Source organism: Plectropomus leopardus, chromosome 15 (genome assembly GCF_008729295.1).
Source record: "Plectropomus leopardus isolate mb chromosome 15, YSFRI_Pleo_2.0, whole genome shotgun sequence".
NCBI lineage: Eukaryota > Metazoa > Chordata > Actinopteri > Perciformes > Serranidae > Plectropomus > Plectropomus leopardus.
Window position 1 is genome coordinate 12,202,157 of NC_056477.1, and position 22,468 is coordinate 12,224,624.

The window sequence follows — 22,468 nt, forward strand, 5'->3', positions numbered from 1 at the left end:
GCCCATACCGGAAGAAGGGCAGACATAAAACAATTCAGCTGCAGTTCGCTTTGTGCACACGCTCTGTTCTCGTTTATATACGCACTTTCTTGTTTCTTGTCTCCTTCACACTGATTTTATTTAGAACCTGAAGTGTCAACATGTCTACTGAAAAGTGTTTTGCCAAAGGTAAGACGTACAGCGGTCACTCGGCTAACTTAAACAGCGTCTTGCAGGCGTTTGTCATTTTTGCTAGCAAGCTAAACTACAATTAGCATGACGGTTAACCTTTTTTACTTCCATAAATCTGCCACGTCCGTATGATTTGTTTATGCGCGTTTAGTTTCTTCTTCATTGAATTGCATTGCTTTATATTAAAACCTGTAATAAACTTAAAATGCAGCCTGATGTTTGACTTCCTCCCACCGATTTCTTCTGTTAATTATACTGTTAACACTATAAAATGCCTGAATTGCAACGTTTGCAATATTTCTGCAAAGTCACGATGACTATGCATTATGTAACCCAGCAGTGTATTGCAAGTAGTCAACAGAACCGGCTCCTTTTTAAGGGACTGTTCTTTATATCCCTGAAGCTACAAATATGTTCCTTAAGCCTTCCTGGGCGACTGTGGAAAAATACACGATGCTCCCTCCACCATAAATTAGTAGTTAAATTAACAGCTAAATAATTACTTACCCTTTCTTGTTTGAAAGTGAGAAATTTAAGACAAACATCTTGGAGTAAAAAAAAAAGGCTCGTTTTTTTTACTTGTTATGCATGCTGGTTAGTTAGTACAAACGGTTTAATAAAGGGCAATTTTTAAGCTCAGATTTTCAAGCTCAGATTTGCTTATTTTTTGGTTTGTTTTTCTGACGGAAGTGTTTATTCCAAATAATGTGTCTAGGACCTTTGGAAATGTGACAATCGGGGATGACAATTAGCAACAGCCGCCAGCCAAATGCTGGTAAAATATGCAAGTGGCTGCTAAATTTGCTTCACCAAGCAGCCACAAAAACAATGGTAATCTATTGAGAGGCTGGTAGATTTTAAAGTCCAGTTTGTACAGGTTCTGTCCATGATTAATGGTTTAATTAAGGTGATTTTTAAAGGAAACGTGCTTTCCAAATCCCATTATTTCTTTTAAAAACTGGTGGTAAAATAAATACAAAATATATGTATTCAAAGCTGTATGTTGCTTCCCTGAGCCAAAATAAAAGTCCTTTCTCCATCCTAAAAATGATTTGACATGCCTCCCCCTTTTCTGCACCCCCGCATAAATAATGAACCAAAAATTGAAAATTGATTATTGTCTGTACCACTGAATGTGATACACCTTTTAAGGCAGAAATGGCATACAGCAACTCTCTGCCATGCAGTTGTTAAAGACAAGGAGAATATCTGAGAAGTACTTCAGGCTCATTTATTGTTATTATAAGTCACTCATTGGTCCTCAGTGTAAAACTTACTGCATTTGCTCAAAAGAAAAGAACACATAATCTCTCCAATGTGACTGAAAGGCTGAAGTTCAAACAGATAGTTTTACACCCGTGAGAAAAATAAATTATTGAGATCATTTCTCAAGTTAGAGTAGTAGCTCTACAGTGTAACATGCCCTGTGAACAGAGGCCGTGTCCTCACCGCAGCGGTTGCGGGTTCGATTCCGGCCTCGGTCCTTTGCTGCACGTCAACCCCCCTCTCTCTCCCCCTTTCACGCTTTCGCTGTCCTATCGAATAAAGGCATTTAAAAAGCCCAAAAATAATCCTGTTAAAAAACTGCTTTGCAATCATATGTTATAAAATGATTATTGGTATGTCAAATCTTAATCTACAAAGATCCTAGTGACTGAAGCTGCCTCAAAAATTACTCTTTAGTACTTTTCCCTCAAAAACGTACTCAAAAATGTACTCAAGTTCATCACTTGACTAAATATTCTTACTTTCAGCCTCAGCCATTTTAATGTGAGAACTCAAAACTAACAATCAAAATATAAATATGATAACTTCATTGTCCATGATGTGGAAATTTTCCTTTGGTTTCACCATAACACATGCCGTACAAGCAGACATAAACATGTGCATTCACCATTGTACATCTCATTAAAAAACATACATACAACAACATTGAAGCTATGTAAAAGGGGAAATAAAAAAACACTATAAAACTTTTTGGCAATACACATGAATTTAATTTGCAAGCACACACAAATGGACAAAGTAAACTATTTCTTATCTTTGCACTTTGTCATGTACTGAAATTAAACATTTTTTATTTTTTCCAGGGAGTGCTGCACCTGGTCCGGTGCCCAGCGGCCACATCAGACTTTACAGCATGAGATTCTGCCCCTTTGCCCAAAGGACCAGATTAGTGCTGAGTGCTAAAGGGATCAAGTAAAAACATGTTTTATTACACTGTATTTGAAACCATAGCATCACTGATATTGAAACATTAAATTCCTATAATCTGTGCGTTTGATTAAAGAACCTGATTTTGTTTTTTAGGCATGACACCATCAACATCAACCTGAAAGACAAACCTGACTGGTTCCTTGAGAGGAATCCTCTTGGTCTCGTCCCAACTCTGGAGACAGCTGTTGGTGAGGTGATATACGAGTCTCCCATCACCTGCGACTACCTGGATGAAGTTTACCCCGAGAGGAAGCTGCTTCCTTCCTCTCCTTTTGGTAAAGCTCAACAGAAGATGATGCTGGAACATTTTTCCAAGGTATCGTATATTAGGACTTGTATCTAAATCCTGGAGTTTTGTTTTATATACTTGTGCTGTTACTATCATAAAATAACTGTACTAATGCCACTGTTTTTTGCAGATAACACCGTACTTCTACAAGATCCCCATGGGCAGAAAGAACGGCGAGGATGTCTCAACACTGGAAGCTGAACTGAAAGAGAAGTTTGCCAAATTAAATGAGGTATGTTGCAAAGTCAACTGCTCTGTTTTTTTTTTTTCAAACATCCACTAAAAGTGTGATTTGGTAGGTTGCAAGACAAACAAACCCTTTACACCTTAAAATGTATTTTGGGCGACTGGATTGCGATCAGATAGTGCCTGTCCACATAAAGGTACAGGTGGAAATGTACCCAAAACGCAGACAGATTGTGATCCAATCAGGCAAACCACCTCTGGAGGTAGTCAGGTTTAGAGTTGACTTCTCTTATTTATTCTCTTGCCAGAAAATTAAGAGAAAATATAAGAGAAATTTAAGAAACTGTTGCTGCATGAGGCCCAGTCTGCATAGTTCATGCTTGGTGCTTATCTACAAACTGTATGATAGACCTGCCATCATGAGGTGAACAGAAATAATGCAAAGTGATTTTGTCTGATTAACAATATTGTGTCGCAAGCCACATGTAATATAAATCAGTCTGTGGGCCACGATTGGTCCCCAGGTCGGACTGTCTGGTTTATAGTCTTTTGTACTATGTTGATGAATGTTATGTGTGTTTTTCAGGACCTGGTTAATAAGAAGACCAAGTATTTTGCTGGCAATTCCATCACAATGATCGACTACATGATGTGGCCATGGTTTGAGAGGTTGGAGATCTTTGAACTCAAACAGTAAGCAATAATATTTCATTCAAAAATAAATATTTATTAATTGAAGCATTTCAAAACACACAAAGTCACCAAAGAGAGAAGCAAAAAGAAAAAAATATTGTGTACAATACAGAAGTAAGACAATAAAAAGCAGGGAATCCCACCAGAGCAGAGCAGACATGTCCTCTCATGATATCTGATATCTCATATTTAATAAAAAAGACTTCATGGGCTGTAATTGAGTGAATGATTTTCTGTTCTGTCTTTTCAGCTGCCTTGACGATACACCTGAGCTGAAGAAGTGGACAGAGCGCATGTTGGAGGATGAGGCTGTCAAAGCCACCATGCACAGTGTGGACACCTACAAGGCCTTCTACAAGACTTACATCGAGGGAAAGCCTAACTACGACTATGGTCTGTAGAGAAGAAGTGAGCAAAAACTTAAACCGTCCTTCAGTTTTTGGTTGTCGTGTCTGCTTTTCTAACTTTGATGCAATGGAGAAATATATGGTAGTAAATACCACAAATTTGGATTCAGTGAGGAAATTCTTATTGGACATTTAAGACCTTTTTTGTTATTGAAGAAAAAGAACCATGGGAAGGAGGTACAGTGAGAGCAATCTGACTCGAGGTGTTTTCAAAGATGCAGTGATTTTTCTAATAAAAATTGTAGATTCAATGACTCACAGATTTTCTGTCTGTGTTATAATACACAAAAAAACTACATTATGTTTTACCCCAGGCTAACTAGAGATAACTGGATAATACAGTACAAGTGTATAAGGGAGGATAATTAGGAAGCAAAATTTTGCTTTCTAATAAACAATATAAAAATATTGTATATTGTTATAGCTGCCATCAGATATACAACAGTATGAATGAGAACAAACATACTGCTATACTGCTTGAAAATTGGAGTGGTACAGGAATGAGATCTAAAGCCCGGAAGTGAGTTAGCATTTTTATACTTACTGTTCCCCCTTCTCTGAGTCAGTATATTTTTTATAATTATTTAATTGTTAGATGCCTAAAATATGGTCTGTGGTTTACACGAGGATAGGATATTCTCATGGTTTGTCAACAACATAAAATCAGTCCATAAATACCAAACTCGTGAATTCTGAAGTTGCTTCAAAAATTATGAGAGCAGTGTATATTTGTGGAGATTATCTTGCTGAACAAAACATGCAAGTATCAAAAACTGTTGTTTGCCACAGAACTTACTTTCTGCCATATTTCAAAATCCAGTCGTCAAATTCCTTTGGCTTTTTGTTGTGGGAACCAGGATAACACTTTCCAGGTCTGTCAATGAAAAGTCATCCCTGAAGCACTATTATTTCACCTTTACACTGGCATAATATGAGAGGTATTCTTGTGAAAACGTTTCCCGGACAGACGAAAGTGTTTTGTCTTTTTTCAGGTAAATGGTGAAACACATTTCTATAATTATCATCTTTCATGTAGATTTGTTGTTGCTGATCCTTTTAAAGGTGGAGGAATATCTTCTAAAAACCTCTCCTGCAGGTTGTACTCATAAAACAAGAAATAGGACTTGTAAGCTTCAGAAATAATCCTACACTCTGAATATAAAGTAACTCTACTGGAGATGCATGATAATAACCAGCAAGTCATCGATATCGGCCGATATTGGCTTTAAAATGAAATATCTGAATTGGCTAACATGTTGATTTCTGCGACATTACAAACTGGTATTTTTTTAAACTGACAAAGTGAACATGTACAAAACATCAACCCTAAGTTTAAGTATTTTCTTATTTTGCAAAATAAATGATTATAAGGCTCGATACAGTCAAAACCACTGTATTTTATGTCTTCATCTGCTGGTGGGCCATCACAATAACAGAATGCATAAAATAATGTTAATCTCACTACAGAGGAGACCTGAAGATCAGTAAATTAGGTAGGGAAAAGAGTGGATATATCAATATCGGTATTGGTTATTGGCCAAATGAGTTGTTATATGGCATATCGGATATCAGCAAAAAATATTGTGCACCTCTAAACTCTATGTAGGTAAACAATATACCCATTGAGTCATGTAGGAAACACACTGTTTTGCAATGTGATTTTCAAACAACCTTCTGTTGAAATTCTCTTTTTATTGTTTGAGGTCCCTTATTAAAACTGGTTACCTTGTTAAGTGCAAAGAAAGCAGCTGAAGCAAAAACCATGCCAAATGTCAAGATATCAGCCGTAACTAAAATAACTATGTGGACCTTTTTGTTAGAGTACTCGTATGATATTCTGCTTGTACTTTAACCAGGAAAAGACACATGGCCAAAGCTCACAAACTGTCATTCAGGCTGTGGTGCAAACCTCCGTTTGACATGTGAGGTGTGTACTCTTGTATGAGCGCTGGTGCATTTCTCAACATCTCATTGAAATGCCTGAGTGTTGCGGCATGAAGTCCCCTCTGCAACACCAGAGACCGCAACAGATTGATGGGCTCTGCTTTGCGAATGATCTCAGGAACGTGTACTTCCTCTGGCACTTTATTGTTCCCGATCAGAACATGATGAAGTCTCTTCTCCTGTAAGCTCCTCTGCACATAGCTGAGCACGTCCCGAAGCCTGTGCTCCATACTCTCGGTGCCCCAAAGAGAGGGTCTTTTAGTTAGCAGTAAGTGCAACAGAGCAGTCTTTAGGTGGTAGTTAGTGAGGGCACTTTTTCCTGTAATCCCTGTCTGCTTTCTGTGTAGGAAAGTTAGAATCTGAAGGCAGTGTAAATGACAGGAATTTTGTGGTAGGCGTTTAGTAAAATGTTTCAACAAATTCCTCTCGTAGACAGCAAAAGAGAGGGGCCAGTACGGATCAGGGGAGCTGTCACAGTCTGATGGAAAGTGTGAGACAAAATAAGCATCCGTATCTTCCAGCTGAACCACTGGGATGATGTTCATCATGACGACTTTCCCTGAACGGAACCGGATCTTCAGAGCACCAGCGGCATCCAGGTTGCGAAAAGTGACCTCAAAATCGTACTTGTGTGAGATGCGTCCCCACGCTTTGGTCACAGAGATCTGAAACCACTTCATGACTTGATCTTTGGCTAAAAAACGTGTGTTTCTGGCGCACAGTAGTTCATCAGGGCTGTGGTCCACTTTGAGTGTGTCGTCCCTGCTGTGCAACAGACAAAGCATGTCCTCTCCCAGGTTAGCAGAGCCACAGAGACAGGCCTCCTCATTCTCCCCAAACCTGGTCACCTTTATTTTGCCGCAGCCCTGCATGTCTGGAGGCATGTCACTGGAGGGGCTGCACCACAGGTGAAACTGGAAGGAGTACGGATCTGGAGGCGAGAAAGGCACTATAAGGTCGCACGTCAGCGGCTTGCACACCTTCCAAGACTCAAACATGCTTCCAATGCCGACAAAATCCCCGACTTCCATGTCTGCTTCCCTGTCACACAAGCTCCTGAGCGACTCCAGCAAGTCATCTGCAAAACCTTCGACAAACTCCCTCACCCTCCAGTTTTCATGTGCTGAAGTGTACGTGCATTTGTCGCAAAAGTTTCTCAGGACACCCTTATCCAGCACCATTGTCCCGGGAGTGACGGATCCATTGTCTGAAAGCATGTCTTCATCCTCAACTGGCCGGGTTTCTGCGTCGGAAAGATCCACCTTGTACATCTCGATAGTGAAGAATATGACGAAAGACAAAGTGCTCCAAAAGTACCAACTGTAACCTTCCTCTGAGCTGGTTTCTTCCTGCTTTGATTCCAGCTGTTGAAGTTCTTTCTCCAGCCGGGCCTGCTCTATTTCCAGCCTCTCCTCGTGCTCCCGCATGCGAGCGATCAGCTCTTCGTCCTGCTCTGGGAGCGTGGTGTTCTCTTGCGGAAAGAGCAGCGGGTGGTTTAAAATGGCAGCAGCCACCACCATACACACTCTTGCAATGGCCCCTTGCATCTTTAGCTTGTTTCTAATATGCACATTTAAGCACCTTGCAGACGTCTGGGCAGCTGCAGTTCAGATCCTGAAAAACAGAAATAGAGGTTTTATTGAGAAGTCAAATGGATTTAAGACCAAAACCAGTTTTACCGCTTTGTGGTTGCATGCCTCTGCGAACCTATTGCAGTTAACAGTTTACGTACATGTCTGTGAAAACATCGATGCTGCACATACATCTTCCTCCAGACGATCTATACAGTCAGCACGGTTTCAGTAGGGTACCCAAGATTAGTGTCACCAATCACACAGAGAAGTGTTGTTGCAGAACATTATAATGTCAAAGTTAAGCTGACCTTTGAACTTATGGATATAAAATTTCATCACTTCATCATTAAATCCTATTGAACATTTGCATGAGATTTTGCCGTGTTTAGTGTATGAATGCCTGCGTTATAGCCAGAAACATGTTCTATGAGGTTACCGTGACCTTGACCTTTGACCTCCAAATTCTATTCAGTTCATCCTTGAGTCCAAATGAATGTTTGTGCCAATTTTGAAGGAAATTCTCTCAAGGTGTTCTTGAGGTATGTTCACAAGAATGAGATGGATTCAAGGTCACTGTGACCTTGACTTTTGACCTTTAGCCAGTGCACTCTAATCAGCTCATCCGTCGGTCTGTGGATGTTTGTGGCAAATTTGATTTGAAACCTCACGGTTTTCTTGCGATATTGTGTTTGGAAGAATGGGATGGACAGATGGACAACTTGAAAAAATAATGCTTCGCCAGTGCAGAGGCATCAAAATAGTGCTGGTGTGCTGAATAAAATGTATGAAAATCAGGGTATGTATATAAAAAAATCCAGCTTTTTTTAAAAAGCACTCCACCCTTGAGGAAAGCACAGATTGTACCTCTAAATATAGAGGCAGAGGGCTGAGTGACGCACTCGTCCAGTATCAGACTGTGCAACATGAAGGGAGGAAGGAAGACTGAACCCTTGGGTCGCCCTTCTCTGATAACCCTATTTAGTTACCAACACTGTGCCTGTAAGCGTTTTGTCCTAAATAAAATACCTATCACCTCCCCTTTCTGGAAAAAGCCCAAGTACAGTTTCTTAGTGAAACAATGTGGAAAAAACTAACATTTACGTTATTATCTTCTTTCCTGGACGTCATCAGCTAACCCACAACTAATGCAATATACTGTACAAAGGGGAAATTACATAAGTGTCTTGGTTATGTTCCAAGTTTTTAGTACAAACTAAAGAGACAACTGCACACTGCTCTGTTGGGGATGGCCTATATGACTTACTTTGGCAAATAAGTAAACTAAGACAGGGGAAGTACATGTACTTTGTGATCTCACTGTATGATCATGAGATTATGAGCTGATCTCTGTCAGACCTGAACTTTCAAATGACAGCAGTAATAGCGATGCAGTAATGGCAGAGTATGTGAAGCCACAGAGCCTCGGAAACTTCCCATGACTTACTCACTGGGATGTTTTCCAACACTTACATGGCTCCGTCCATCCAAACAAACATTAAGACACACAGAGAGGCCTGTGCTGTAGTTTAGTAAAAATTATTTTAAATAAAGAATGTGTAGTCAACATAAACGAAGCCTGAATGCTTAGCTACTCACTTTTCCTCGAGATTTCCTGCATCCCTGTGCCTCGTGAAAATCGTATTTTTATGCATTACTCTAATCAGGTTTATGTCTTGGTCTTTGCTTTAGCTACACATTAAAACTGTTCCATAGTTGAACTCCACAGATTGATAAAAAAAAAACTTTTTTTCTGATGGTACAAACACTATGCGTTTTGAAATTAAATGTCCCCTTAAATCCTGATAAATAATTATAATGTACATTATTCTGAAATTGATCATTCTGCATTATAATACTTTTACTTTAGTCTAATACACTTTAGTTCTCATTTTGAATGCACGACTTTTACATGTAACCGTAGCCTATTATTATTGCTATTACTTTTACTTGTAGCAGAGTATTTCTACAGTTTTAATAGCGACTACTTTTACTAGAATAACAGATCTGAGTATGTTACTTATATCACCACTGAGTAAAGTACCTACTTAACATTGTACTTATTTCCACCACCCTGTATGACGTGTCTGTGTGCTTTTACGGTGATGTAGTTCACACACACAGCCAGCGGTTACCTCCTCTCAGTTGTCTTAGCAACAAAATAGTGACCCGCTCATCACGGAAACGTCGCTGCAGGAAAACATTATTCCAGAAACATGAGTCACTTTGCTGCTAACAAACGGCGCTCTGTCTGCAGGATGCTGTGTAGTGATGTAAAGCAAACTAAAACTAAAACGTTTGCCTTCCAGGAAATACATGCAACAAGCATCATTGGGGCAACATATTTGCATGTTTAACAGCTTAAACTCGCTCTTCGTCGATGTACAATAGAGAAGTAAGTTACATTTATAAGACGTACGATGTAAGTAAGTACATAAACCTACCTTTACCGTCTTCTCTGGCTGAGTTCATGATGATAAAGTTGTGTCGGGGGCTCTGGGATGAAAGCGGCCTCATGTGAACAACGAGGGAAGCTGTTTCTCAACTTTTCTCTTGCACATTTCCTGACTGTGCGCTCCACCCCATTCAGAGAGACACCGCCCAGCCTCCCCTTTTCAACCCAAAATAGGCACCCTGATCTGAGAACAGCAGAGTTCCGGTTTCAAGATGAATTTAAATATCATAAATGGTGTGCACGATATATAATACGATCCAGAGTTCTTAAGAACTTAAATGAGGCTGAAAAACAGCATAGAGTAGATATTTGCAGAGGTCACTCTTGACACTGAGTTGCACTCAACTGCACATTTTTTTTAGGTTTTTTTTTTATTGACTATTACAATTTTATGCTCCTTTATAGGTTCATTTGAATCCCTTAACTAACAGCTATAGTTACCTACTGTGTTGAGTAACACACTGAATAAAATTATCTTATAAAAATGTGATATTGTTGGAAAGTACTGCAGGAAGAAGTATATATTCAAACCTTAAATAAATACACTGTAAAATCCCTCCAGTTCGAGTAAAAGCCCTGTACTGCAAATGTTACCACAAGGTCCACTGTGCAGGATACATCTATTGGGAGACATTGCATATAATATGCATATTTTTTTAAAAATAATTTATAACCACCTGTAAATAAGAATCGTTATGTTTGTGTTAGAATGAGCCATTTATATCAATATACAGAGCGCGTCCTCCCCCATTGAGTTTGGCATGTCTGGTTTGCCGAGAAGGGGCAAACCAAACATGGGCTCTAGAAAAGGTGGATTGTCATTTTTGAAAAGCAGGTAGGCTGGTTCAGAGCCATGTGAAAATGTTATAATGTTATAGTAACAAGTCTAGGGCCAGCCCCGATTCAACATAGTTCATTCGCTAACTTATTTTTTTCACCCATGCTGAAGTTGCCCTATCATTTTTCATTTTGAACATTGTATATATTTTTTGTGACAACAACAAATGGTATCAGAGAACAGATACTCGTGTAGTTTATTATCACTTCATTCATTTCCACTCACTCTTCATCTGACATGTGCACATTCAGATCTCCCGTCACCACCCATGGTGCTGTAAGTTTCTTCTAATTTATATCAAATAGATAAACGCAAAGTTTCAGTTCTGCAATCTTACCACTAGATGGCGCTCGGTCCTTTAGTGAAAGTATGAAAGCTAATCTGGAAAATCAGTAGTTGTTAAACCCCTAAAAACTCTTATTTAATCATTAGCGATGATGTCTATGAAGGCATTTGTTTGTGCTTTTGCTCATTTCCACACTTTTAAGCCTATATAAACTGAGATGTTGCAAAATGTAAACCAAACCAAAAAAATTCTCTACTAAAAGAAAAAAAAAACCAATTTGGGCCTTGATGTGGGTCAAATGTAACATTAAATATCCCATCTAACCTAAAAAAATGGTGTAAAAAAATCCAAAAAGCATGGCTACACTGTTGCTAAGTGGTGGTAACAAGAGATATTTTGCATCCACAAGATGATTTAACATTATTCAGTCTTTATATGACTTTTTTGACATTTAGAATGATGAATTCCTTACCATGATCCCCAAATCCTACTCCTACCATAGTTAGCCATTTTTCAACATTTTAAATGTTGACTTTTTGGACTGTTCTTTTGAAATTCTACACCAAAAACTTCTTCAAAATGCGATACTAGGCCACAACAACAGTCACAACTTCAGGCTTTGGAAGTTGCAGATGTAAAGTGCCAATTAGAGCTGAAACCATTAGACAACAGAATTTTTATTTTTAGCAATTTTTCTATGCCATTGTTGTTTTAAAGCAAAATGGCACAAAACATTACATTTCAGCTTACCAAATATGACATTTTATTTTCTTTCAAGTTGAAAATTGCAATATTTTTTCCAAATACTTTATGGATTAAACAATTAATTGAGATAATAATTGTAATATGAATACACGATTAAAAATCATCATTGGTATTTACCATTCCTCCTGGTAGACACCACAACAAAAATGTAGATACAAAGACAGATATTTCAGAATATTGGGGATGTAGGTCTCTTTGTATTTTTTCATGACTGGATACTTAACAATAAATTAAACAATTACGGGGTCTAGTAAAGCTACTTTGTTACAAAATATGAAGATGAAATACTTACTAACAATACTAACAATAGAGATATATATTTCTTAGTACTTATAAAAAAGTTCCAGGTGGCTTATATTTTAGTTCAGAATTACGATACTTACAAAAAATGTATTTTATATATAAAGCAAGTGAAGTAAATGAAAAAGCTGCCGTCTATGAGCACTCGATGATCAAAACTAGACCAGTCAGAACAGGAACCACAATCAGTGTGACACTTTGACTATTAATACATTCATCGGTTTATTGCACAATATACATGCTGTGACACAAAGGACATAAATACTAAAACAACATAAAATATCATCATTACAAATACACACGGAGAGAAGCATAATACAGTTCCTAATATCATCTTTATTACCTCTTTTACACCCTAAACACACAGGAAATAGTGGCAGAAAAACTCTCAATCTATTAGTTCATAAACTGGTAAGCAGATGATAGTGATTCCTTCATTATGACACCACTGTAGATCCCAGTAGTCCTCCAGAATTTAATCCTTAATTATTTTTTTCTTAAAAATTTCACGCAGTCATAAAGACTCATAATACACATATAAAATCTCAAACAAGTGTTTAAACTCAAAACCTATCATGTAAACATCTTAACTTATTTTAAGATAATTCATACAATAGACAGTGCTGCAAATATTTAAAAAATGCTCACAATAGACACATTCAAGTTGCAGAACTCTCTCTAGACAATATTTCCATCACCCTCTCTGCTGTGCCCGTTTTGCCACCCTCTTGGAGGATTTTCACCAAGTTCTTTGAGGCGTTCCTGCCCTGCTTCTCCACCCAGATCTCTAGTAGTTTGCGTGTTTGGTCCTGATTATCACCGTGGTCTAGCTGACATGACTCAATGATGCCTTTTGGTATTCGGCTGCGCGTTGCTACATAGTGCACATCCCTCCATCCAATCACTTCTGCAAGTTCATGCAAAAGAGGCTGGAGATCCACAGGTGCAACTAATACAAAAGACAGAAAAACAAAGAATCATCACAACTTTATTTATCTTGTAAGGGCATTTTAATTCTAGTGAATGAAAGAGCAAATACACTGCTAGCATCTTCAATTAATTACACTCACTCTAATTAAGAAAAAACTCTCTCAAAGAGAAATCAGCTGACACAATATTACTCTCAATAAAGATGTGAATTTAAATCTCAATTCAGTCACATTTTTAGTCGATCAGTTATTTCATTTAAAGGTCCAGTGTGCAGGTTTTAGAGGGCTATATTGGCAAAAAAAAGTATAATAAAAATAAAAAAAATTATAATACATGTTTTTTTATTTAGTGTATAACCATCAGAAAATAAGAATTATTGTTCTGTTGTGTTTTTATCACCTTAGAGTGATCTGTTAAAATTTACATCAGGAGCAGTTCCTTGTCTACAGAGATCACCATGTGGCTCTGCTATATTTCTACAGTAGCACAGAAAGGACAAACTGAACACTGCCTCTAGATAAGGCTATTCATGTTTTCAGATTATCCTCTATGTTTTCAGGAAGCCCCTCTGTGATGACAACATATATTAGAAAAAAAAAAGATTTTTTTTTTTTGTATTAACATGAAACTGCTTTATTCAGTGTTTTAACCAGTCTAAGCCTTTGAAACCTGGATCAGCATCACTTCTCTTGTGCTGCCTTCAGATGCCTTTCACAAGTATTTAAAACTTTGAGCATATTGACTTGATTTCTTTCAAAAACATGGGCAAAAAGGTGGAAGGAATCTAGCAAGAGATGTCCCACAAACTGCAAGAAATCAGTACACTTAAAAATTTGCTTTTAAAAAAGCTAAGGGAAAAAAACAGAGAATTATATTTAAAATTCTAGTAATTATGTATTACAAAATTACTTTTTCATTTGTTTGATGTTTTTTAATTTATTCACTTTTTGGCCAATTTTCTTGTAGGCTACCTTTGACTAATTTCTTGCTAATTTCTGGGGCATTTCTTAAGTTGCTCATTGTCTTCTTCCCATGTTTTTGAAAGAAATCAAGCCAATTTGCACAGGTTTCACAGGAGTTTCAAAGGAGTATAATTCAGCTGCTAAAAAAAACCTCCTGAACTTAAGTTATCAGCAAAAAAGGTGAGCACACATTAGCAGGTGCAGGGCTAGCAGCCTGTCTATGATAAGCCAAACAGCACAGGAAAAACAGTGATTTTTAACATGAAAATGCTTTATTCAGTGTTTTTACTAGGTTAAATGACTTCATCTGTTTGTTTTGGAGAGGGAGAGACCTCTGCTGATAATTCCACTCCCTGTAAAAACCTCCTGTTTTCAGCTGATTGCAATCCTCACCACTAGATGTCACTAAGTCCCCCTGATATTACACACCATTCCTTTATCAAGCACAAAAATATAGAGAAATAGAAATTAAAGCTCTAATATTGCAGAAATAAAAAGGTACTGCGGTGCTTTTCTTACCTGTAAGAGACTGCATCTCCTGAGAAACACAAGTAGAGTAAATGTTAATAAAACTGTGAGAAAACTGCTTCCACCAGCCTTACAAATATGTCACACCACAACAATACGGATACAGAGCATGCACACTAACATTAACGGCAAAGGTTTGAGACAACTAACCTGCACCTCCAATAAAAAGTTACAGCTATGCGAGCATTCGAGGAGGGACAGAAAAGGGTTAATCATACAGCACATGAGTACATTTGCAAGAGTGACAAAAGAGGTGAGATAAAACAGGACTTGGACTAAGACGATCACTCGGCAGAATAACTTACCAAATCATGTGCTCTTCCATTGGACTGGTTGCCTGGGTCCAGTTCTCTCTTAACTTATGAGATAAATGATAAAAAAAAACAATATACGTAAACATATAATTAAGAAGACACAACAAGCAGAATTAAATCGGTATGTTTTTTTTTTTAATTTAATGTGAACTGAACGTATATTATTATAACTGTACCTCATTATTTTAGGAACACAAGAGGCTCTAGTGCCCTCTGCTGAGTTCATTAGGTTATATTACATATAGTTGTATGGAGGCAGAAATACTCACAGCTATACCATTTCTTTTTCCAAAGGAAAGCTAGAAGAACAAGTGAGAGGAGTACAAGTATGCCGACAATTATGCCGACTATTGTCCCTGTCTTATTTCCACCTAAAACACAAAATCACATTACATTTTTATCACAAAAAAAATGACAAAATACTAATGCAATAATGCTAAACTAAACCATACCATCAGTTTTTTCATTGCAGACGGTGTTATTGGTCAGTGTACAGGCTTCTTTGATGCCCTCATCACCACATCTTGAACCAAAGGAAAAACAATTATTAAAGACAAGAACTGACATCTTTATATTTTTGTCTGAACCCTTTGAAACCTGGATTGACTTCAGTTTTCTTGTGCTACATTCAAACACAATTCACGGACATTTAAACCTTTGAAACTTGAGCATATTGACTTGATTACTTTTGAAAACATGGCTAAAAATACAATATGCATCTTGGCAAGGAATGTCCTGCAAATTGCAAGAAATTAGGAAAAGAATAAGAATAAGAAAGAATAAGAACTGGAAAAAAAAGAAACAGAAGAGAGAGATGGTTCCTCTAATTTTTGCTTAAAATAATTATTTTAGGTCATATTCTTGCAACTTTTTACTAATTTCTTGCTAATTTATGTTCATGTCCTGTTCACATACATTTGAAAGAAATTCAACAAATTTGCTCAGAGTTTCAAGGGGTTACATTTTGCTGGCAGTCTATGAGGACAACTCAATTAATGCACAGTAGCAGTTAAAATTGTGAAATATGCCTTTATGACATATATGTGTTCAGACAATACCTCATGTTGTTGGGTCTGTTGAGCTGTGCTGAGCTCCAGGTTCATTTTACTACTCAACTCAATTTCGATGTTTGGTTATGTGTGGCCTCTATTTTGTTAATTTGTAACAAGACAGTAGCCGCACAACAGGGCTTGATATGGTTGATGTGTATGTTAGTAAAAAACCACAAGTATTGCTGAAATTCCTGGGTAAGAAGCTACATCGTCTAGTTTATAGATATCAGAACTTACTCTTTACACGGATAGCAGATTATGCAGGTTTCTGCGCCACTGTTGCAATAGTGACCCTTTTTACATCGACACTTAGTGTTCCTGGCAGGGGTACAAGGTTCGTCCTCCTCTTGATTGGCTAAAAGGACAGTAAAACCACACACCTGACATTAGAGGGACTTGTCTCAAGCTTCTTAAAATCTATATTAAAATCTAGAAAAAATAAAATAAAATAATAATTTATGTCCCATTATGTCGGTACCATTGGGTTGTGAGCAGGATTTGCAGAGCTCACAGGAGTCCGCGTAATTAGGGTGACTGCTGTACATCCCTGCAGCACAGATCTTGCATTCTCCATATTGTAGATTTGTAGTGCAGTGTTTCTCCAGATACAGACCTACAGTGCGGGCCGGAGACAGAAGTAAATATTTTGGCCAGCCTTTGATTTACGCAGCCACGCAGACAGCCACATGCAAGCATATTCTAAAAGTCTGCATGGTATCGCCTTTTCTAGCAAAACAGACACTAACAGTCTTAATTAGTCAATTTATCTTGTTAAAAACATTTAATGTTGAGTTCTGCAGCATATATAAAAATGTATTAATTTCAGATTTAATGAAATTTAAAGAAAAATAATAAACGCATGCACATATGCTCACAAAAACAAGAAAATAAATAGTGCTACCTAACCCTGCTGCCCAGAAACCCATATAGACATAAACCAATAGCGTTTAGGCAAAAAAGAATAACATCATTTCACTGATTTCCGCCTTCATCAATGATGAGATCCAAGATGAGGCCAAGAGTATGCATAACATATAGCCTATGTATATGAGATAGACAAAAATAAAAAAATATAATATAAGTATAGCATTTTTAGAAAAGTCAGAACAAGTGAAACAGTGAGCAAGCAGGCCATGTGTGTAAAAGCATGACTGAAAGAGCCGATGAACCACAAATATTTAGGGTGAATACTGGTACAGAGAGACAAAATTTACATTCTATGTCATAAAACGAGAAGTCAATTCTGTCATTAAAATTATGTGAAAAGTGGCACCAGTTTGCCAGTATCACATCATCACAGTTTAACAATACGCTACTGACAAACTGAGACAGTGTCAAAATGCCTTTTTTAAAAAAAGAAAAAAAAGATTAACACAAACGTGTTTCTTTTTTCAAATTCTGATTCACATTACATCCCATGATAAAATCTACAACAATTACAACGTATTCATCAAGTTGTGTTTTTTGGTATATTATAACCTTAACATCATTCAAACTAAAATCTTGTTATTTTACATACCATCAATGTTCACTAAGTTGTTTATTTATCTTATTTTATACTAGTGTATGATTACTCTTTGTCCCACTTCAGTATTTACCCTAGAAAAACACAATTATTTATACTAACTTTGATCATTTGTTATTGCATATTGTTTGTTTGTCCTTCTTAGTTGGCAAAAACATAATGCAGCTAAATCTGTAAACTGATTTCTTATTGGTACCGCGAAGTTTACTTGTAAGGACACTGACACATACCTGCAGCACAGAGACAGCACTTCCTCCCCTCGTGCTCGTAAGTGCCATCTACACATGGAGGACTTGCAGCTGTCCCTCCAGCACAGCAAAAGGAGCTGGAGATAAGAAAACGGCAGAAAACGAAAGTAAAAGTTTTACAATTCAGTTCTTTAAACTCGATTATATTAGTAGTTTATGTGTCGCCTAACATGCGTGTTGTCTTCGTTTGCTCCTCGACACTGAGCTAAGTGGGCGAACTAGATTTCACGTAGAATTTTGAACCCCGGTGTTGTGGTGAATTCTGTTACCCATCGATTTGTTTCCCACATTATTTAGCCCATAAACAACAACATGACCTCTTAAATAACACTTAATCTCAACCTAACATCACCCCTTAAGCTGAACAGTCAAGTCTTATTAAACATTTAACTTAAATAAGAGGTTAACGCAGACCCGGAAACACTGTCGACGACATTAGTTAGTTTAACAGACTTAGACCTATAACCTCACAGCTTCACTTCTGTGGTCAGTCTACTTACGCCGACACAAGCAGGAAACGCAAAATATAGGTGAAAAACCACGCAGGAAACTTGCTTGAATCCGCTGCCATAATGCTGACAGATTTAACAAACTGATGTAACTGGTGAAGTTTTTAGCTCTGCTCAGACCGCTCTGCTGTACTGTGAACGGAGGTGGAGATTCATATGGGGCTTTTTACATAAGTTTAGTTTCAGTTTCTGTCAGCGATTGACAGTAAGTGAAGGGCGGACCGACTATCTCCAAAGAATCGATTTGTTTGAGATCATAAACCGTAAAATTTGGCAAGTTGATTTTATTTTTATTTTTTTTAAATCTACCCCCCCCCCCCAAAAAAACCTAATTGCCTTCAAAAATATGTCTTAATTAAATTAAATCTAAATTTATGTTTACTTAATATCTAATTGGTAAGATGACTTAAAATGTGTTTGTATTTTCTTAATATTGTAAAGTTGCTGCAACATAAAAATGACTTTTACATAAATCTTTTTATTTTAAGCAACTTAAGTAAGCCAAGTTAACTGTGCTATATATCTGCATTCTGCTGGTTGCAAACTACTCAGTTATACATACATACATACATATATATATATATACAGTATATACTTCATCATTGGTATAATCCTCTTTGTCATGATCAAGTGAGGTCAGACTAACTTGGTTTACTGAAGTTGCAAACACAAGGTGATTTCAATTGGTTTTTGTTTACTTGTAACAACTTCCCAAAATTAAGTAAATAGAGCTAAATTTCAAATACACACACACACACACACACATATGTATATATCACAATGTTTGCACTTGATATTTTTTGTTTTGTAATTTCTGATGATCTTCATGTCAGATGTACTATGCCTGTGTTTTGGAAACCCCCACATAATGCAAATACTTGTGTTGCTTTTACACTGTAAGAAGTTCAACTATAGTAAAGCTACCGTATAGGGAGAGGAATAGTTATGATTAAGTAAAGCTGCTTTCAAAAGTAGTTCAAACTACTAAAGACTAAAGTTATCAGTGTAGGTGATAGAAAATTATAACAAAATATAATGCAAAAAAGTCACATGCCAGCATAAAATGATACTCAACTGCGTGAAATGCAAAAAGAATGAAATACCCCACTAGTCATGGGAAAGTACAAGGAAAGCTTTGTTTTGTATACGTTGTTCTTCAGTCAGCAACCTGCCTTCCAGAAAGCAGAGTCCAGGTCCTGTACCACGCTGGATTACTGAGTTAGTCGGGTAACTTCTTTAAATAGCATGTAAAAACCTCTCTCAAAATTTGTTAATAAACAGCAATAATCAATACTTCTGACTTACTGACACATAATATATTTAAGTTAAGTATTGTAAATTCTGCCTTTGCCTGGACATGCTGGTAAGGTTGAAAGAAAAGATGACAGAGCAGATCAAAGCCGATTACTGTAGAGAATCAATGGTAATATACTGTGTATGTTTAAAAAAAATCATTCCTTGCCTTTTATGGCCAGCATTGTTTGTAATTTCAGTATTTAATGATGCAAAAAATGGCCAAAAAGCAACTTACATACTTCAGAATATGAACGAAGTTGAGCTACCAGCAAGCTACTGCAAAATGTAGTCAATAAACAAAACTGTTTATATGCGTAGTTCACTACTCCCAAACACTTCCCCACATTAACCAACTCTCTAGCAGTTTCTAAGAGCAGAACCAGTATTTTAGAAAGTCACTCCCACCTCTCTCAGAAAAAGTTAACCACTGACCCAGATGAAGGTCTCTAAATGTTTCTTATTCTATCTATGCAACTGTTCAGTTATGCTTTCTGTAAATTTTACTTACAAACGTGCAAGTGTCTCAAAGCCATCTTCATGCTGTTGGGAGAATTGCTTACTCTTGTATTAATTACTTTTTTTGGCCTTGAAGAATTTCATTTCAAACCTATGAGCACTTAAATTAGCATATAGAATACCCACCTTCTGTAAATGTGTAATTGCTCTGTATAAATTACCTAAATGGTATTTTTTTTTTTTTTTTTTTTTGGGTTTATGGCTAAACTGAAATTGTGCCACTAGGAGGTGTTATTGCTCTTTGTTTGGTATGATGCTCCTGCTGATGAGGGTACAGCAATATAGTAAGGTAATGCTAATACTAAGTGTTAATTAAAACATTCAATACAGATTTTTTTTTAAATGTTAAAAGTAAGCATATGGCAGGTACATACAGTACACAGTAAGAGAATTGAAGAGACCAGAACATCTGCATTATAATAAATCTGAATATGATCATATCTGCTTAATTCTAAATCTGCATTATAAAGATGGTTGTAAGGTGATTTGAAAAAGTGAAGTTTAAGACATGCAATTTCAACCTGTTTTGAGCAATTGCTGACTCATTTCTCTTTTTCTGTTCCTGAACAGAAAAGGAAACAGGCCATCTGAATCATGATAAATCTGAATGTGATGAAATCTGCTTGATTCTATATCTGCATTATGAAGACACAAAGAAGGTGATGCAGGTAAGCAAAGCACTGCACAGCTGGATACCTGCACCCTTATACCAAGGTTCTGCACACTTCTATAACATTTGAACTCTGTTTTTGATTCATAAAGTTTTTGTTGGATTAATTAATTAAGCTTTTAATGTGCTATACCAACCATTTCTGGGGCAGAAAATCCTCTCTATCTGTGCCACTAAGAAATGAATGCCTCACCCCACATCTCCCCAAAATGCCATATTTGTTTGATCTCTGTCAAGTGTAGTTAACAGTAAATTTATCTTTGAACAAAAGTTAAGAAATTAAAGTGTTTGGCTTGGGAATAAGAACTTGACTTGAAGGAGAACTCCTGAGGGATTTGGTTGTTTTTGCAAGTGTATCATATTTCAGTTTTTTGTAGTCTCAGTGAATCCCAGAGTCGTATTTGTACCAGTGTGCTTCCTGCTCATTTGGCCCACTTAGAGAGTAAAATTTACACACATACACACACACACACACACACACACAGTGTGCTTCCTGCTCATTTGGCCCACTTAGAGAGTAAAATTTACACACATACACACACACACACACACACACAGACACACACACACACACACACACACACACACACACACACACACACACACACACACACACACAGGTGCGTGGATGGCCATGAAATTTTGTACAGATATTTTGGTCCCCAAATAACAAAGGTTGACAAGTTTGGCGATTCCCTGAATTTTCTGGTGGCGTCACCATAAGGTTATCATTGGTCCCTTTTCTGACTGGTGCCATCATCAGGTCAAAATTCTATGTTCTTGAAGACAAACAGACATGTGCAAAACCAACTTTATTATTAGCAATACTTCCATCATCATTACTGATATTATTGTGACTATTAATATTATACTATTATATCCACTTCCACTATTATTATCGATAGTCATATCTCTATTATTATTACGGCTATTATTGCTACTATAAATAGTAGGCTATTACATGCGCTACTATAATTATCATTAGTCATATCTCTATTATTGTAGCAGCTGTGGCTCAGGAGGTAGAGCAGGTCGTCTGCTAATTGGAAGACTGAGCGGTCGAATTCCTGGCTCTGTCAGTCCGCATGTTGAAGTATCCATGGGCAAGATATTTAATCCCAAATTAGACACACTGAAGGCTAGATGTATAAAGAGAACTGGACACAGCCTTGAAGGTGGGGCTCTGTTTATTATATGAAAGTTGTTCAGTGGTGCATGAAGCCAAAAAAGCTCAATTTCATCAGTATAAAAATTATTGCGGGGCCCATAGAGCAGGCCGAGCAGCTAATTTCTGGTTTAGTGTTTTCATAACATGAATGAGTATAAAAATGGTCTAATTGTGTGACTCACTTAGATGTTCAAAATATTACCTGATCAAATGGACAGTGGATCTGATAGTGAAACAAGTCTTTTTGCTCAGGTCGTGACACTCAAAAAAATGCATCAACTGATTTGCATGTCTTCATGACAATGTAAGTCAATGGGAAAAAGTCTTTTTGGGGCCCAGCGGCATCAAGTGACAAGCCCTGAAGTTGTAATTCCTCACTTGGCCATGATGTCAAAGCGGCTTTAAGGCCTGGCGCTGTTTCTTGGGGCTTTTTGTTGTATATGAATAGTTAACTGAGAAGCAGGTGAGACCTTGTGTGGTAGCCTTGTCCACCAGTTTACGAATGTGTGTGTGAATGCGTGAAAGTGGCATGTTGTGCAAAAGTGCTCTGAGAGATCAGAAGACTAGAAAGGTGCTGTACTAATGTAAGTCCATTCACCCTGTTAGCATGCTAACGTGCCAAATTGAG

The 22,468-nt window shown here is 37.3% G+C and overlaps 3 protein-coding genes across 3 annotated transcripts; 1 reads left to right on the forward strand and 2 right to left on the reverse strand.

The window, feature by feature from the left end:
- Positions 1-24: 24 nt before the first annotated feature.
- Positions 25-4,214, forward strand: LOC121954409 (glutathione S-transferase omega-1-like). Its single transcript, XM_042501895.1, has 6 exons — positions 25-168; positions 2,262-2,370; positions 2,482-2,704; positions 2,808-2,909; positions 3,450-3,556; positions 3,807-4,214. Exons 1-6 carry the CDS (start codon positions 141-143, stop codon positions 3,955-3,957), a joined length of 720 nt encoding a protein of 239 aa, XP_042357829.1. The 5' UTR covers positions 25-140; the 3' UTR covers positions 3,958-4,214.
- Positions 4,184-10,016, reverse strand: LOC121954408 (inositol 1,4,5-trisphosphate receptor interacting protein). Its single transcript, XM_042501894.1, has 2 exons — positions 9,923-10,016; positions 4,184-7,521 (listed from the first exon to the last, which is right to left on the reverse strand). Exon 2 carries the CDS (start codon positions 7,452-7,454, stop codon positions 5,841-5,843), a length of 1,614 nt encoding a protein of 537 aa, XP_042357828.1. The 5' UTR covers positions 7,455-7,521; positions 9,923-10,016; the 3' UTR covers positions 4,184-5,840.
- A 2,309-nt stretch (positions 10,017-12,325) lies between these two features.
- On the reverse strand, positions 12,326-18,337 carry fas (Fas cell surface death receptor). The gene is made up of 9 exons (XM_042501537.1): positions 18,182-18,337; positions 17,664-17,758; positions 16,387-16,521; positions 16,146-16,263; positions 15,309-15,379; positions 15,126-15,227; positions 14,848-14,900; positions 14,534-14,552; positions 12,326-13,071 (listed from the first exon to the last, which is right to left on the reverse strand). Exons 1-9 carry the CDS (start codon positions 18,250-18,252, stop codon positions 12,782-12,784), a joined length of 954 nt encoding a protein of 317 aa, XP_042357471.1. The 5' UTR covers positions 18,253-18,337; the 3' UTR covers positions 12,326-12,781.
- Positions 18,338-22,468: the final 4,131 nt, after the last annotated feature.

What these genes read in the sequence shown, in the direction of transcription:
- LOC121954409 (XM_042501895.1), top strand. Translation starts at nt 141, where the DNA reads ATGTCTACTGAAAAGTGTTTTGCCAAAG. An exon ending in CTGAGTGCTAAAGGGATCAA is followed by an intron (nt 2,371 to 2,481) that starts GTAAAAACATGT and finishes TTTGTTTTTTAG; the next exon opens with GCATGACACCATCAACATCA. An exon ending in GAGATCTTTGAACTCAAACA is followed by an intron (nt 3,557 to 3,806) that starts GTAAGCAATAAT and finishes CTGTCTTTTCAG; the next exon opens with CTGCCTTGACGATACACCTG.
- LOC121954408 (XM_042501894.1), bottom strand. Translation starts at nt 7,454, where the DNA reads ATGCAAGGGGCCATTGCAAGAGTGTGTATGGTGGTGGCTGCTGCCATT.
- fas (XM_042501537.1), bottom strand. Translation starts at nt 18,252, where the DNA reads ATGGCAGCGGATTCAAGCAAGTTTCCTGCGTGGTTTTTCACCTATATT. An exon ending in ATCTGCTATCCGTGTAAAGA is followed by an intron (nt 15,380 to 16,145) that starts GTAAGTTCTGAT and finishes CTTTGGTTCAAG; the next exon opens with ATGTGGTGATGAGGGCATCA. An exon ending in CTGCAATGAAAAAACTGATG is followed by an intron (nt 15,228 to 15,308) that starts GTATGGTTTAGT and finishes TTTGTGTTTTAG; the next exon opens with GTGGAAATAAGACAGGGACA.